We start from the raw sequence: 14,348 nt of genomic DNA, 5'->3' as shown, positions 1-14,348 counted from the left end.
ATACTATTTAGGAAATAAATGATGTAATTATGCAGGGCAAAATATTCGCGATCAAAGTCCAGTTAACATATAATTATGCAGGCAATGCAGGCAATTGTAATTTTATATTATATTTTAAAACATTGCAATTTAATTAAGGAATAAGGATAAGCATATTATATTTTAAAAATAGTGCAATTTAATTAAGGAATAAGGATAAGCATATTATATTAGAATCAATAAGTTTTAAGGACTTCGTTAATTAAATTTATTACATTAGATCAATAAATTTTAAGAACTGCATTACAAAAAAAAATTTAGAACTGCGTTAATTAAATTTATTACATTAAAATCAAAACTGTGTTTATTTTGTTACAAATACTTTAATTATGTAGAATGTTATTATGTTCATCAGTTCATGTTTTAAACATTATAACGAATTTTAAAATTATTATAAATATTATGAAATTTGAATTTTTTTTTCGCAATTCAAAACCAAATTGTATTTTAATTTTCAAATTGTATTTAATTTTCAAGTTACAAAAAAATCATAAAAAATAAAAAATGGCAGCATTAGTACCTTTTGTTCCACCGCCACCACCAGTATTCCAATGGACGATTAATGCTGCTAGGCAGTTAATTGCGGAGCGAAGAAACTTACATCAGCAATTCGAAAGAATTGCAAACCGCTACCATGTTAATGCATGGACAATAATAGCAAATAGGGTGTTCGCTGCAACGGGATTTGCAGCGACACCCAGGCAGTGCTATACAAAATGGAATGCCCTCAAACGAGGTTATGAAAACCTCAGTAGAATAATAAATAATAATGATGACGGCATTCCTATTACAAGCCCAAATAGTTTCGATAGAGCGTATTTTGCCGATATGAATGATGAATTCTGGTTACAAACTGGTAATTATTATTAATTATTATTTTAAATTAATTTTATTTAGGCAATTCATTCAATTCATTAATATTTTTATTGGATTTTAGATCTGTTTAGACGAGAGTATCAACGGCGGCATGCTGCGCATGATCGACGTCGATATGAATATAGATTTCGAAGGGAAAGAAGGTGGTCGCGATCTAGGTCTCGATCAAGGTCTCGATCAAGAAGTAGATCAAGAAGTAGAGATAGAAGACGAGATAGAGGTAGAGATAGAAGACGGGACAGAAGTAGAGATAGAAGACGGGACAGAAGTAGAGATAGAAGAAGAGGTAGAAGCAGGTCCCCACATAGAAGATAATTTTAATTTTTATTATATTTTTAATCGTATATTTTATTAGTTTAATATTAAATATTATAAAATAAATATTTACATACAAAAAATCATATTGTCTTTATTCTTATAAATTGTTTAAATGCTGAAACTCTAATTAAATCATATAGAAAGTATTGCCGAAACCCTCTAGTTTCGGCAAGCAACCTTATTTATTAAGTAATATTAAATAAAAATTTAAATTTTAAAAATACATTAAAGAATGTAAATTTATTTGCAATTCAGTATAGTATGATCATAAAAAATATAAATTACTCCACTGCATTTTCATGAAAATTGGATTTTGACTGCTAAACAACTTTTAATTAATAAAAGAAGTCGATTTCCTTTGACCAAAATGTTCAAAATACGTTCTGAAGTGACAAAACAGAAAAAATAAAATTCATGAATGAGTACCGTTGTGAAAAACGTGAATAACCCTTCAAGTATTAACTGTACCTTCATGAAAATTAATATCCAAGCAGATTATGACCCACTGAAAAACTTTCAATTAATATAAGAAGTCAATTTACTTTGACTAAAATGCTCAAAATACGCTCTGAAGTGACAAAACGGAAAAAATAAAATTCGTGAATGAGTATCGTTGTGAAAAACGTGAATAACCCTTCAAGTATTAACTGTACCTTCATGAAAATTAATATCCAAGCAGATTATGACCCACTGAAAAACTTTCAATTAATATAAGAAGTCAATTTACTTTGACTAAAATGCTCAAAATACGCTCTGAAGTGACAAAATGGAAAAAATAAAATTCGTGAATGAGTATCGTTGTGAAAAACGTGAATAACCCTTCAAGTATTAACTGTACCTTCATGAAAATTAATATCCAAGCAGATTATGACCCACTGAAAAACTTTCAATTAATATAAGAAGTCAATTTACTTTGACTAAAATGCTCAAAATACGCTCTGAAGTGACAAACCGGAAAAAATAAAATTCGTGTTGTGAAAAACGTGAATAATTCTTCAAGTATTAACTGTACCTTCGTGAAAATTAATATCCAAGTAGATTATCACCTGCTGAACAACATTCAATTAATATAAGAAGTCAATTTACTTTGTCTAAAGTGCTCAAAATACGCTCTGAAGTGATAAAACGGAAAAAATAAAATTCGTGAATGAGTACCGTTGTGAAAAACGTGAATAACTCTTCAAGTATTAACTGTACCTTCATGAAAACCAATATTCGAACAGATTATTACTCGCTGAACAACTTTCAATTAATATAAGAAGTCGATTTACTTTGACTAAAGTGCCGAAAATACGCTCTAAAGTGATAAAATAGAAAAAATAAAATTCCATTGTGAAAAACGTGAATAACTCTTCAAGTATTAACTGTACCTTCATGAAAATTAATATCCAAGCAGATTTTGACCCGCCAAAAAACTTTCAATTAATATAAGAAGTTGATTTACTTTGACTAAACTGCCCAAAATACGCTCTGAAGGTAAAAAAAATTTTGTAACTTAGTACTATTATGTAAAAATGTAAATAACTCCAAAAATATTAACTGTGCTTTCATGTAGATTAATATCTTAACAGCTTCAAACTTGCTGAACTACTTTCAATTAAAGAGCAAGATTTACTTTGGCCAAAATGCTCAAACCATAATTTGAAATATGTGTAAATAAACTATAATATTTGTTTATATTTAAATTCTGAGTTATTTAATTTAAATGTGTTTGTTTATATTTAAGGAAAAAAAATAAAATTTTACTTCTATTTTATTAGGTTTTTGTAAACGAAAAGACAAAAAAATAATCAGCTGAAAAAATAAAAAAATTCTTTGTTAATAACCGTAATACGTGATCACATGTTGCAATATTAAAATCGGAAATCCTATATTTAAATTGGTAATACGTATTACATATATGACCGATAGGCCAAATTATATCTCCTGCTATTACAATTGTAAAATTGTAAAATAATATTAAAATTATGAATAAATTAAAAGTAAATTGGCAAAAATTCTAACCTGTATTAAGCAGTATTAAGAAAATTTTTTGATAAATTTAGATTAGATTTATGTGTAGCATAAATAATTATGTTAACGTGTACATTAATTAGTTACGAAATCACTCGTTATAAAAAGATTTATTTTTTTTAATAAAATTAAACCATTATATCATAATTTCAGATCATAAATTTTATGTTTTTATTATATATAAGAAAATATATGTATATTCTTTTTTTAAAAGAAGTGAAACAAATTATTATAGAAAAAAAATATTTTTTTAACAAAAAAATGTGGATCCTTGTGAATAATACTAAATTTTCTGTTACTAATTTCTTTAAGATTTAATTTCTATAATTTATGGAAATGATTTTTGACATATTTTCTTATTATTTGTATAATACGCAAAATAATTTTTATTTCTTTCCGCGTCCTCCACGACCTCCTTTTTTATTATAACTTCTTTTCGGTTTAATAGGTTGATCAATTTCACCATCACACAAATCAGATAATTGGCGTTTTTTAGTTTTATTAGCATTAATAGGCGTATTATCATCTATCATAACCAGGTCTATAGGAGATTGATTTGTTCCTACTGTATCTTCTTTGTCTGAATCATTATCACTTTCTTCTTCATATGCATTTTCTATTTCTGTGGTATTTGAATCCGATTTTGGGGTAATATGTGTTTTTACTGGTGAATTAGGAGTTGATTTATTCCTCCTTTGAGCAAATGCGTTGGTGGTTGATCTTTGTGGTGAGGGTTGGTAATTGTTACTTGAAGTTGAAGTACGAAATCGAACATCATAATCGATCAACTTTGCATCTATCTGTACGTATGTTGTTGATCCGTCTGTATAAATTGTTTCAAGAAATCCAGCGACGAAAAAATTGGCAAATTCAAGCCATTTTGATTCACTTGAATATCCAATCTCAAAATTAATGTAACGTGCAGCAGAATGAAATGGTGAATAGATCAACGATTTGGTTTTAACAAAATTCATATTATTTGATGTTGACAATGGTTCACAAGCAGAAGTAGTGATATGAACGAACGGCTTTGTTGATGGAATTTTTTCAGGTTCCCATTTTAAACGTTCTCCATTACGTCCTAATTGAGGTTCTAGCACACATGCCGCTTCAACTAAGAGCTGTTTATATGAAAAAGACAAATGAAAATATTATATTTGTAATTAATATTAAAAAAATTATTTAAATTATTATCATTTTTATAAATTTTTATAATTATTATTATTAGATTATTATCATTTTTATAATTATTATTATTAAGTAAATTATAAAATTATTAATAAAATTATTATATGTCATTATTCCTTAGATACATACAAAAATTACTTACCATTAATTTATTGTCATCAATAGTGAACTTTCCACCAAAATGGACTAAGTCCCCTTCTTTAAACGCCTCATTATAATCGTGCAGCGCGTTTGAAAACTGTTTGAATCCAAAAACAGGATTTTCATTGGAAACTTTCTCACGATAGATAGCGTCCCCAAATGCTGTGTGAGAGGATTCTCTTAAACGTACTACAAGTGCGATAACTGACAGAGTAGCGGTCATTTTTTTTAATTTTTTTGATAAAAAAAAATTGAAAGATTTTATATTATTTTGAGTGTAGAGAAAAAAACACCTGCAAACTATCTATAAATGTGAATAAAGCATTACAGATTTTTATATAATTGGTAAAGTACAAGATGAAAAAACTTGATTATCATAATTAATTGTATCACTTCAAGAAAGGGGGCCAGTGTAAAATCTACTCAATTTTGCCAGATTTTCTAAAAGGTTTTTGAAAAATCTGGTAAATTTTTTAAATCTTGAATAATTTTGGACATTTTACTGCAGATTGTAGTATTTTTCAGAAGATTTTCGGAATTTTTCTAAAACTTTTTGTACACTGAAGGGAACTCATCCATTAAAATTCCAATGGTGCATTATCCTCATAATCAAATTCTATAATCCCAAAAGTGTTAAATATCAAAATTTTATAATCCATAAGACAAATTATTGTCAAAATTTAATTAACACAAGGATCTTATTAGCAGGATTAACTGGTTAAAACTGTTTTGACCATAAATATATCAGTAATTCTGATCAGATTTACTTAATGCTGCCCAGAGACTTAGTAATTCAGTTATATGTTTCCAAACTCAAAATTTAATACCGAATTTTTTCCTATTTATTAATAATGGTAGTGATTCAAATAGTCTTTTTTCAACTAAATGTATTAGCGTTAGTAAAATCGAAAATTGGTACAATTTTAAGTAAAAAAAAATTTTAAATATTTTTCATATTAACTGGTTAAGGTTTTTTTGGATGGTTCTAACCTCTACTTATTATTTATTTTATTTATTTTATTTTTTTTATAGAGAGAAATTGTCATAATACATGTATTATTTTGAAATTAACATTTTAAAAATTAAATTGAAAAACTATAATTTATTAATTAACGATAAAACGTTTTTTGTTAAAATTATTTAAAAATTTTTTAAATTATAGCGAAAATGCTACAACAGTAAATAATATTATAATAGCGAAATTGATCAGCAAACAAATGAAAACATGCAAATATTAAATGATGTCTCAATTTAACAGGTATTTTCAGTGGCACAGGAAGAGTTTTTGCGAAAAGTTGGCATTAGAAGTTTTTTTCATTGTCATTGTCATTGACATTGACATTGACATTGACATTGACATTGACATTGACATTGACATTGACATTGACATTGACATTGTCATTGTCATTGTCATTGTCATTGTCATTGTCATTTACATATAAAGTTATATAAGATTAATTTGAGAGTTTTTTACCAAAAAGGAAATTTTTTTATAAAAAGAGAAATGATTTTCAATTTCGAGGCAATTCAGCAGGTGTTTTAATAACAAATTGAGAAATGATTTCCATAGAAAATCTCGTGACAAAATTTATAATAAATTTAAAAATAAATGATCAACAAATGATCAACAAAATCGTTACTAGTTTTATAAAAAACGCCCAATAATATCTTTTTATTGTTTTAATTAATTTATTAAATTATGATCAGGACTCTTTCTTGCAAATTGTTAAAATCGCTTAAAATCCGCAGTAAATATCTAACAATTTATAGAAAATGTCTGGAAACGCTAAACGAGGTGGTAGAGGTGGTAGACAAACACGTAGCTCAAGCCGTAATTCCCAAGCAGGTGGAAGTAGGCCGACTAGTCCTGAAAACCAGTTCACCTTCAGTGCACCGAAGGAAACTGCTTCTCATCATGAGAGTATTTGGAATACCTATCGGAAAAAGCCGCAGCCAACTTCTGACAAAAAACTGACAGAAACCATGGAAGCTGAACGTGCTATGGACATGGAAAAAGAAATTGTTCAGGATACTTATGGTCCAAACTCCAAATCTTCTTCTGGTAACGACAAAGGGAAAGCTACTGAAAAGTCCAAGGTGGTCGCAAAATATTTGTCACGTGACCCTCCCTTACCTCCGCAGAATATTGTAAACAACGTGAATGGAACCAATAAGGTTCTGACTCTTAACAAAGAAATTATTTCAACTCCTCATAAGGATCAACAACAATCTGTTGTTTTGCCTAATCAGGATAAGATTAATCTGCAAGCCGATCAAGGGTCCCAGCCCATGGATGTTGATCCTAGTAATTCTAACAAAGACCCGTCGATCATTACTATAGAAAAAATAAAAGAACACATTGCACTTGTTCCATATGGTGAGCTTATTGGAGGAAAAAGTCTAAAAACTACCAAAATTAAAAAGGCGCTACAAACCTATAATATCCAGTATAACAAACAACTTCCAGTTACCCCGTTGGGAAAGCAAGGGGCGAAGGTATCATTTTTGGACAAAGAAAAATTTGACCAATTTCTTAAAATAGAACTTGTTATTCAGGAGCAAAAAGAAGGTGATTCGGGTGAAGTGTTTAATGTGAAACTTCAACCTACCCCATTAAAGCCTGAAAAGGTGGCTACTACAAATGACAAGGATAGTGATACGTCACAAAATTCCAATAATCGTACAATTCAAGTGATTGATATTCCTGCGTTTAGACAGGTACGCGAAATTCGTGAGTCCTTTGAAGATCTTGGCGAAATTGAGAAGATTTATACGAGAGGTGCTGGTCTTTACCAAGTTGCTTTTATTACGTATAAGGATGCTACTTCTATTGATTACTTTAAAGAGCAATGGAGTTATCATATTAACAAAGACATAGTTAGAGTTTTACCATTGTTATTGAGCAAAGAGGAACGCGAGAAAAGGAAACAATTCTCGTTAAGATTATCTGGGTTACATTATCAAACTAGTGGTTATGATCTCAAGGAAGTTATGACACAATGTAAAGGGAAAACTTGTTTTATCCCAGCTGTTATGATTCGTGGTAAATATCAAAGATATCGCTATGCTTACATTCATTTTTCTTCGCGAGATGATTTGGTGGCAGCCAGACAAATGAATATTGAATTCAAAAAGGGCAACGCTGGTACTCGACAATTATACTGGAGTAAAGAGGAAGATCGCATTTGTAATATTTGCGGTAATCCCACTCATATGGCCAAAGACTGTACTAACAAAGATATTAACAAATCTCATTCTAAATGGTTTGTTAGTGGCGCTGATAATTGGAAAAATCTAAAAAAGTCGTATGCGGATGCGGCTAAATCTAAACAAAAGCCCAGAAATAATTCTAAATCTAATAATAATATTCCCTCTGGATCACGTGATCAAGGAAGACCTCGCAGTAATCATGATAATAATGATGACGATAGTGATGACTTTAATAACCATCCGATGTTTTTAAAATTCAAGGAACAAATTATTAATACTATAAGGAAGGTTGAAGATAAATTGCTCAATATGGAGTCGCTTATTAGCGATACTGGCAAACAAATTGGTGAAGTTGTTACAGCTCAACAAGCGCTTAAATGTGATAAAGCGCATCCAGTTCCAGTTAGTAAGAAAAAGAAAAATCAACAATCTGATAATAATACAGAAGTTAAAGCAAAAAGACGCTGTAAAAGTGATTCTGAATCGAGTGAAGATGAAGATGAACTTGCGAATAAGTCCAATATTCAATCACAACAATTCCAAAAATCTGATCAAAACATTCAAAATATTGTTGCTCAACAGAAGCAAATACAACAAAATCACCAGGAAACTAAATCCTTACTTTCATCTCTTTACAACATGTTAGCTGGTGGCCCTTCAGCTTCATCATTATTGGGGGATAATGATGAAGTTTTTGACGATTCCGCTGTATAATTATTTTTATGATGAACAATAATATAATTTCTTCTTCTAGTTCGAACATTCAACAACAAAAAAATTTCCCCCAAATAGAAAATAACAATCCAATTATTACAAAAGAATCTTTAAACCATTCTTCAATAACGAAAATAGCTACTACGAATATTCGTACCCTTAGTAAAGACAAATTAATTTTCACGTTAGACACGATGAAAAACAATGATATTGACATATATGGATTAGCCGAGACTAATCTTTCTTATAGACAATCAAAAATTTGGCAACAACAATTTGGTTTCCATGGTTATTTTGATTATTCACAACAAGGGGGTAAAGGTCAAGGCGTAGGAATTATCGTTAGCGATAAATACGATATATTTGTTCATAAAGCGGTTGGTCATAAAGGCCGCATTTTATATTTAGACTTAAATTTTAGTCAAAAGAAAAATGTTAGGTTAATTCAGGTGTACATTAACGCTAACAAAAAAGAAAGAACACAAATTGAGGAACTATATCAATATATCGAAAATGTTATTGATGACGCGAAAAACAAAAATATGGAAATAATCATTATGGGTGATTTCAACATTAATTATAGAAAATACTTGATGTCATTTGTTAATAATAGATGGTATTTCAAATTGTTCAAAATGCTAGAAAACAGACACCTTTTAGATACAATTCCGATATTTAACGAAGATGACGAAAATATATATACTTATATTCCGCCTAATGATTCTAACGAAAAATCAAGAATAGATTATATTTGGGCTTCATTACCAATACTTGGCCAAAGTTTGAATAGTACTGTAATAGAAAATGATCATTTTACAACTGATCATAATACTGTCACTTTATCGCTTGATACACAATTATTTATAGGAAAAACATTACCTAAGATTAACAAAAGTAAAAAGAAAATAACTCGTACTGTGTTTTTATATGATGAAATGGATCAGGAAGATGATGAATTTACATGGGATAATTTTCGTGCTGGTTTGGATCATGAAATCGAAAGAATCAAACTCAAGGATCGTTCGATCACGAAAAGAAAACATGTTGATCATGTGTGGGATTCTCTTAGACAACTTATCATGAAATCTGCTAATGAAAATATAAAAAACAAAAAAGTTATAAAACAGAAAATCAAATGTGCTCCTGAGAAAAAGTTGTCAGTTTACTTTGATTTAAGATATATCATTAACCGTATTCAAGAAATCCGCTCATGTATCACAGGATTAAGAAACCATCCAAATCAGGAAATGATCGACAAATGGATTAATTATCAAAACGCGATAATTAAGTTAAAAGACAAGTATGAGTTAGTTACTTCTGACAATAATTTTAATTTTTTAGATAATGATCAGTTCCATAGTTATCTTGACAAACTTAATGAAATTAGAAAACAATTGAGAATTGTTTTTAAACTTGAACTTAACATTATGGAACAAGAACAAATTATCTCTAACATCAAAAAGCGATGTGATAATTATAAAGATGATCAAGGGAGAATGATTCAATCTATTACAGAAAAAGAAATGGTTTCTATTTCAATTGAAAAAATTTATAAGAAAGATCATAATGGTAATGAAGTTTTAATTACAGATGAGAATCAGGTGCTGGAAGAAACAAATCGTCATTTTCAAATAGTGGCGGGCTCTGTTAATAGAAAGAAACCAATACAAGGCAGATGGAAAGAACAATATAAACCACAGCCTCATATTAACGAAAATATATATTCTAGTATTATGGACGCTCCATCTTATGATGAATGGTTAGATATTATTCGACAACTATCTAATGGAAAAGCGACAGGACCTTCAGGCGTGTCAAATGAAATGTTGAAACATCTAAGTGATGATTGTAATCATATTTTATATTATTTAATTTGTAAAATTATAGAATTAGGATATTTACCAAAACAATGGAAAGAAGCGACGGTCTTTCCTATTGCTAAACCTAAACCCTTTAATTGTGAATTATCAAACTCTCGCCCTATTACTCTTTTAGAAACCACTCGAAAAGCACTTATTTCCTTGCTAAATCGTCGTTTAGCAATTATTTTGAAAGATAATAACGTATTAAAGGCAAATCAATTCGCTGGTCTGCCTAAACAATCAACATTTGAACCGATAAGGATTATGAATGAAGTTATTCAAGATTCAATCGATAATAATAATGAATTATGGATACTCTCTCAGGATATGGGAAAGGCTTATGATCGTGTGAACATTTTTCAACTCAAAAAAGCGATGGATAGAATTAAAATTCCTAACGATTTTTCGTCCCTCATTTTAGAACTTTTTAAAGATAGAAAAAATCAAGTAATCACTGCATATGGAAAAACTGCACCTTATGATGTTCTTACAGGAATTGATCAAGGAGAAGTAATTTCACCGTTGCTTTGGTGTATTTATTACGATCCTCTTTTAGCAGAAATTGATAAACAACAATTGGGATATAATATTTCTTGTATATCAAAATCAGTTGTTCAAGAAGAAGGTGTTCTTAATCAACAAAATGTTTCCATTATGGCGTATATGGATGATACTCAATGGATTACTGATGAAAAATCAAAATTGGAAAAAATGTTATACATCGCTGATACATTTTATCATCTTAATGATATTCAAATTAACAAAGAAAAGTCTGAGCTTATGATGAGGACTACAATTGAGAAGCGTAAATATTCTCATAATTATAATGACAAAATTTCAATCAAGTTTGGTCGTGAAGAAATTAATATTAAAGCCAAACATCCACACGAACCTATGCGTATTCTGGGAGTATATTTCAATATTGAACATGATGGAAATTATTTGATGTTCAAGATCAAGAATGAAATAGACCATTTAGTTAATCTTATGTATAAAAAGAAGATTACTGATAAACATATTTTATATATATTTAATAGAATTATCGTTCCTCGAGTTGAATACTGGTCACAAGTTATGGCTTTATCAAAAACACAAACAGAATCTTTAATTATTCCTTTTAGAAGGATGTTTAAAAACAAACTAAAATTCGCTCGTTCAGCGCCTAACGCTATACTCGATAATCCTTATATATATGGATATAGAGATTTTTACGACAATCAACTTCAAGCCAAGATTACTGATTTTTGTATTCAACTTAACGACAATGGTCTATTAGGAAAAGTTACTGAAATTCGTTTAAAATCCTTACAGGACCAATTATGGACATCACGCCCATTGATAAAAAAACTTCCTTATAATCGTGTTCCGCATACACGAAAAAATAATTATATTCTTAATATGCTTTTATTATGTCATCATAATAATATTTCGTTAGAAAATTTAGATAGTAATACTTTTCCAACAATTAAAGGTGGTAAAATTCCTTTGGAAGATGTGGTAGACAATGCATATTATTCTAAACATAAGGAGAGACTTCGTGAAAAGAAAATTTTATTTTTAGATCAAATTATTTCGGGTAACAAATCTCGTTTATTATTATGGAAAGAAATACTTATTAAGGCTTATATTCCTATTTTTTCACAATGGAGAGAAACTAAATGGTATTCAGATATTAGATCTTTAATTACTTTAGATGGTGTTCATTTGAATCATAATATAACACAATTATTTGGCGCTCGTGTTGATAATGTGGAAGAGACTCGATCATATGATATTACTAAAAAGAATAGATCTTTAATAGCATTTTATAATCCACAATTCAACTCTGTACTTATTGGTAAAATTCAAGGAATAGATGAAACACAACGACCTGTTATTAAACATTTTCATGTTGATATGTCTCGATGTACTGATACACATACTTATATATATCAATGTATGGAATATGGATGTGCTGCTAATGCATCATTATCAACACGATCACCTTGTACGTTTTCTGCTGACTGGAAATGTTTAGTACCCTTATTAACAGATTCTCAATTTGCGCCTAGTCAACTTACAAACTTAATAGAATTCAATATTTTTAATATTTTTGATTTTGCAAAAAAGAAATATGATATTATACATCAAGCGTTAACGCAAAATCACGTGATTTCTCCACAATTGCAAGAGAATATAATTTTGGATCTATTAGATTCTTCAACTTCAAGAAATGACTTGTTAATTATACAACGCACATTAGCTCCTTTTGACAACAACAATTATTATATTTTTGAATTTTATACCGACAGATCATTAATAGAATTAGGTACTGAACAATGTAATATTAGTTGCGCGTTCGCTCAGATTAGTGATTTATTTGATATACCTCATGTCGAATTTTATTCTACTATTGATAAATGGCCTTCTGCGTATAGAGGAGAATTATTAGCTGTCCTTTTAGCATTAAGCGTTGTTCCAAAAAATAGCAAAGTTAGGATTAATACAGATTCGCTTAACGTTATTACACAATTTGAAACATTAAAGAAATCAAGATTTTCTCAAACCTCACGAGAATACTTTAAGGCTAATAATAATTTCTTATGGGCTATTTTATGTAGAATTATATTAACATTGAACTTGCATGTGGAAATGTTTAAGGTTGCTGCTCATGGTGATGATTTGGGTAATAATTATGTAGATAATTTGGCGAAAATTGCGCATACTGATCAAGATCGCTATATAGTTTTAGACGAGACGCTTGTTTGATGAAAGTTCTTCCTTGTTGGAATGGTATTATTATTGAAAATAAGCTGCGTTCATTTTTGAAAAATTTATGCAACTACAAAGGATTAGAAAAATTTATTAATCTGAATAGAAATTCTAAATATCGCACGTTAGAAGTTGACTGGACATCCACATTTAGTTGTTTAAATTGTGATATAAATAACAATGAAACTTCTGTTTCTTCTTCTAAAACGAAAGCTCAAAAAGTTCACTTGTTAATTGAAGAAATTCCTACAATTGAACAGATGAAGAAATCTTTGCTTGACTTATATGATGGTTGGATGTGCCCTATATGTGGATTGTATGATGAAACCTTTAATCACGTATGGACGTGTAGTGGTCATTATGATATCATTAACAATATTAGAGATAAAACTATTAATCATCTCTTGACTTGGATATTAGAATATAACGATAATATACAAGATTTCAATGCTCTTATGGCGCTTGATATATGGGATATATCATATGATCCTAACATGCTTACTTTTATTGACATTATTAAAGGAATTATACCTATGTCACTTTCGGATTTGTTGAATTCTTGGACCACAAAGAAAAATGTTGCTGATGTTTTGATTCAAATGAGACAGTTTATTTTCAATGAAATATTTGAAGAGGTTTGGATTCCACGGTGTTCGCACTTGAAGGAATTTGAACGTTCGTTAGGGTTGACTAAAAAGAAAAAATTAAAGTTTAAAAGCGTTCGTTCATTACGTAATAATAATAGTAGTAATAATAATATTATTCATTATGATTCTTTAGATAGTGTTAGAAATTACATTTATTTTGGCAAAAATATAATAGAATTTTATACTAATCTTACTTCGTAGCGCCATCGTAGATTTTAGTAGTTGATTTATATAATTTTATAGGGTCAATTTTACTTTCTTCTGCAGGGCGGGCTTCAACTTACCAAGTTTCGGCTAGTGTATGGGAGGTAGTGGGTTAATTAAAGAAATGGTTTTTAGGTGTAGTTGGTTATATCTTTAATAGTTTCGTATTTAATTGCCCCACCGTCGAAGTAGATTCTTCTGATAGTTTAGTTCATTTTTTTATTTTACTTTTTCATTTTTGATATGTTTATAAAATTTGTATTCGCTAACTATTACTGTTTAATAAAAATAAAAATAAAAATTAATTTATTAAATTTAAAATATTTCAGAATGTTGTAAGATTTTTCGTTCAAAAATAGGTAATTAAAGTTTTAAAAGTTTTAAA

At 29.2% G+C, this 14,348-nt stretch overlaps 2 protein-coding genes across 4 annotated transcripts; one reads left to right on the top strand and one right to left on the bottom strand.

Moving 5' to 3' along the window:
• Positions 1 to 3,632: 3,632 nt before the first annotated feature.
• On the bottom strand, positions 3,633 to 4,798 carry OCT59_005856 (uncharacterized protein; the record flags this gene model as incomplete). Of its 3 annotated transcripts, none has more annotated exons than XM_066140887.1 (2): positions 3,633 to 4,367; positions 4,577 to 4,798. In XM_066140887.1, the coding sequence occupies 2 exons, from the start codon at positions 4,796 to 4,798 to the stop codon at positions 3,633 to 3,635; spliced, it is 957 nt and encodes a 318-aa protein (XP_065997731.1). The 3 variants fall into 3 exon arrangements, with proteins under 3 accessions (XP_065997731.1, XP_065997730.1, XP_065997732.1); XM_066140886.1 differs by having other exon boundaries at positions 4,577 to 4,579; XM_066140888.1 differs by lacking the exon at positions 4,577 to 4,798 and having other exon boundaries at positions 3,633 to 4,220.
• A 1,550-nt stretch (positions 4,799 to 6,348) lies between these two features.
• On the top strand, positions 6,349 to 7,453 carry OCT59_005855 (uncharacterized protein; the record flags this gene model as incomplete). The annotated part of the gene is made up of 2 exons (XM_066140885.1): positions 6,349 to 7,293; positions 7,421 to 7,453. 2 exons carry the CDS (start codon positions 6,349 to 6,351, stop codon positions 7,451 to 7,453), a joined length of 978 nt encoding a protein of 325 aa, XP_065997729.1.
• Between the last annotated feature and the right edge of the window lie 6,895 nt (positions 7,454 to 14,348).

This window comes from Rhizophagus irregularis, chromosome 14 (genome assembly GCF_026210795.1).
Source record: "Rhizophagus irregularis chromosome 14, complete sequence".
Lineage (NCBI taxonomy): Eukaryota > Fungi > Glomeromycota > Glomeromycetes > Glomerales > Glomeraceae > Rhizophagus > Rhizophagus irregularis.
This window is presented reverse-complemented; position numbering and strand designations above follow the sequence as displayed.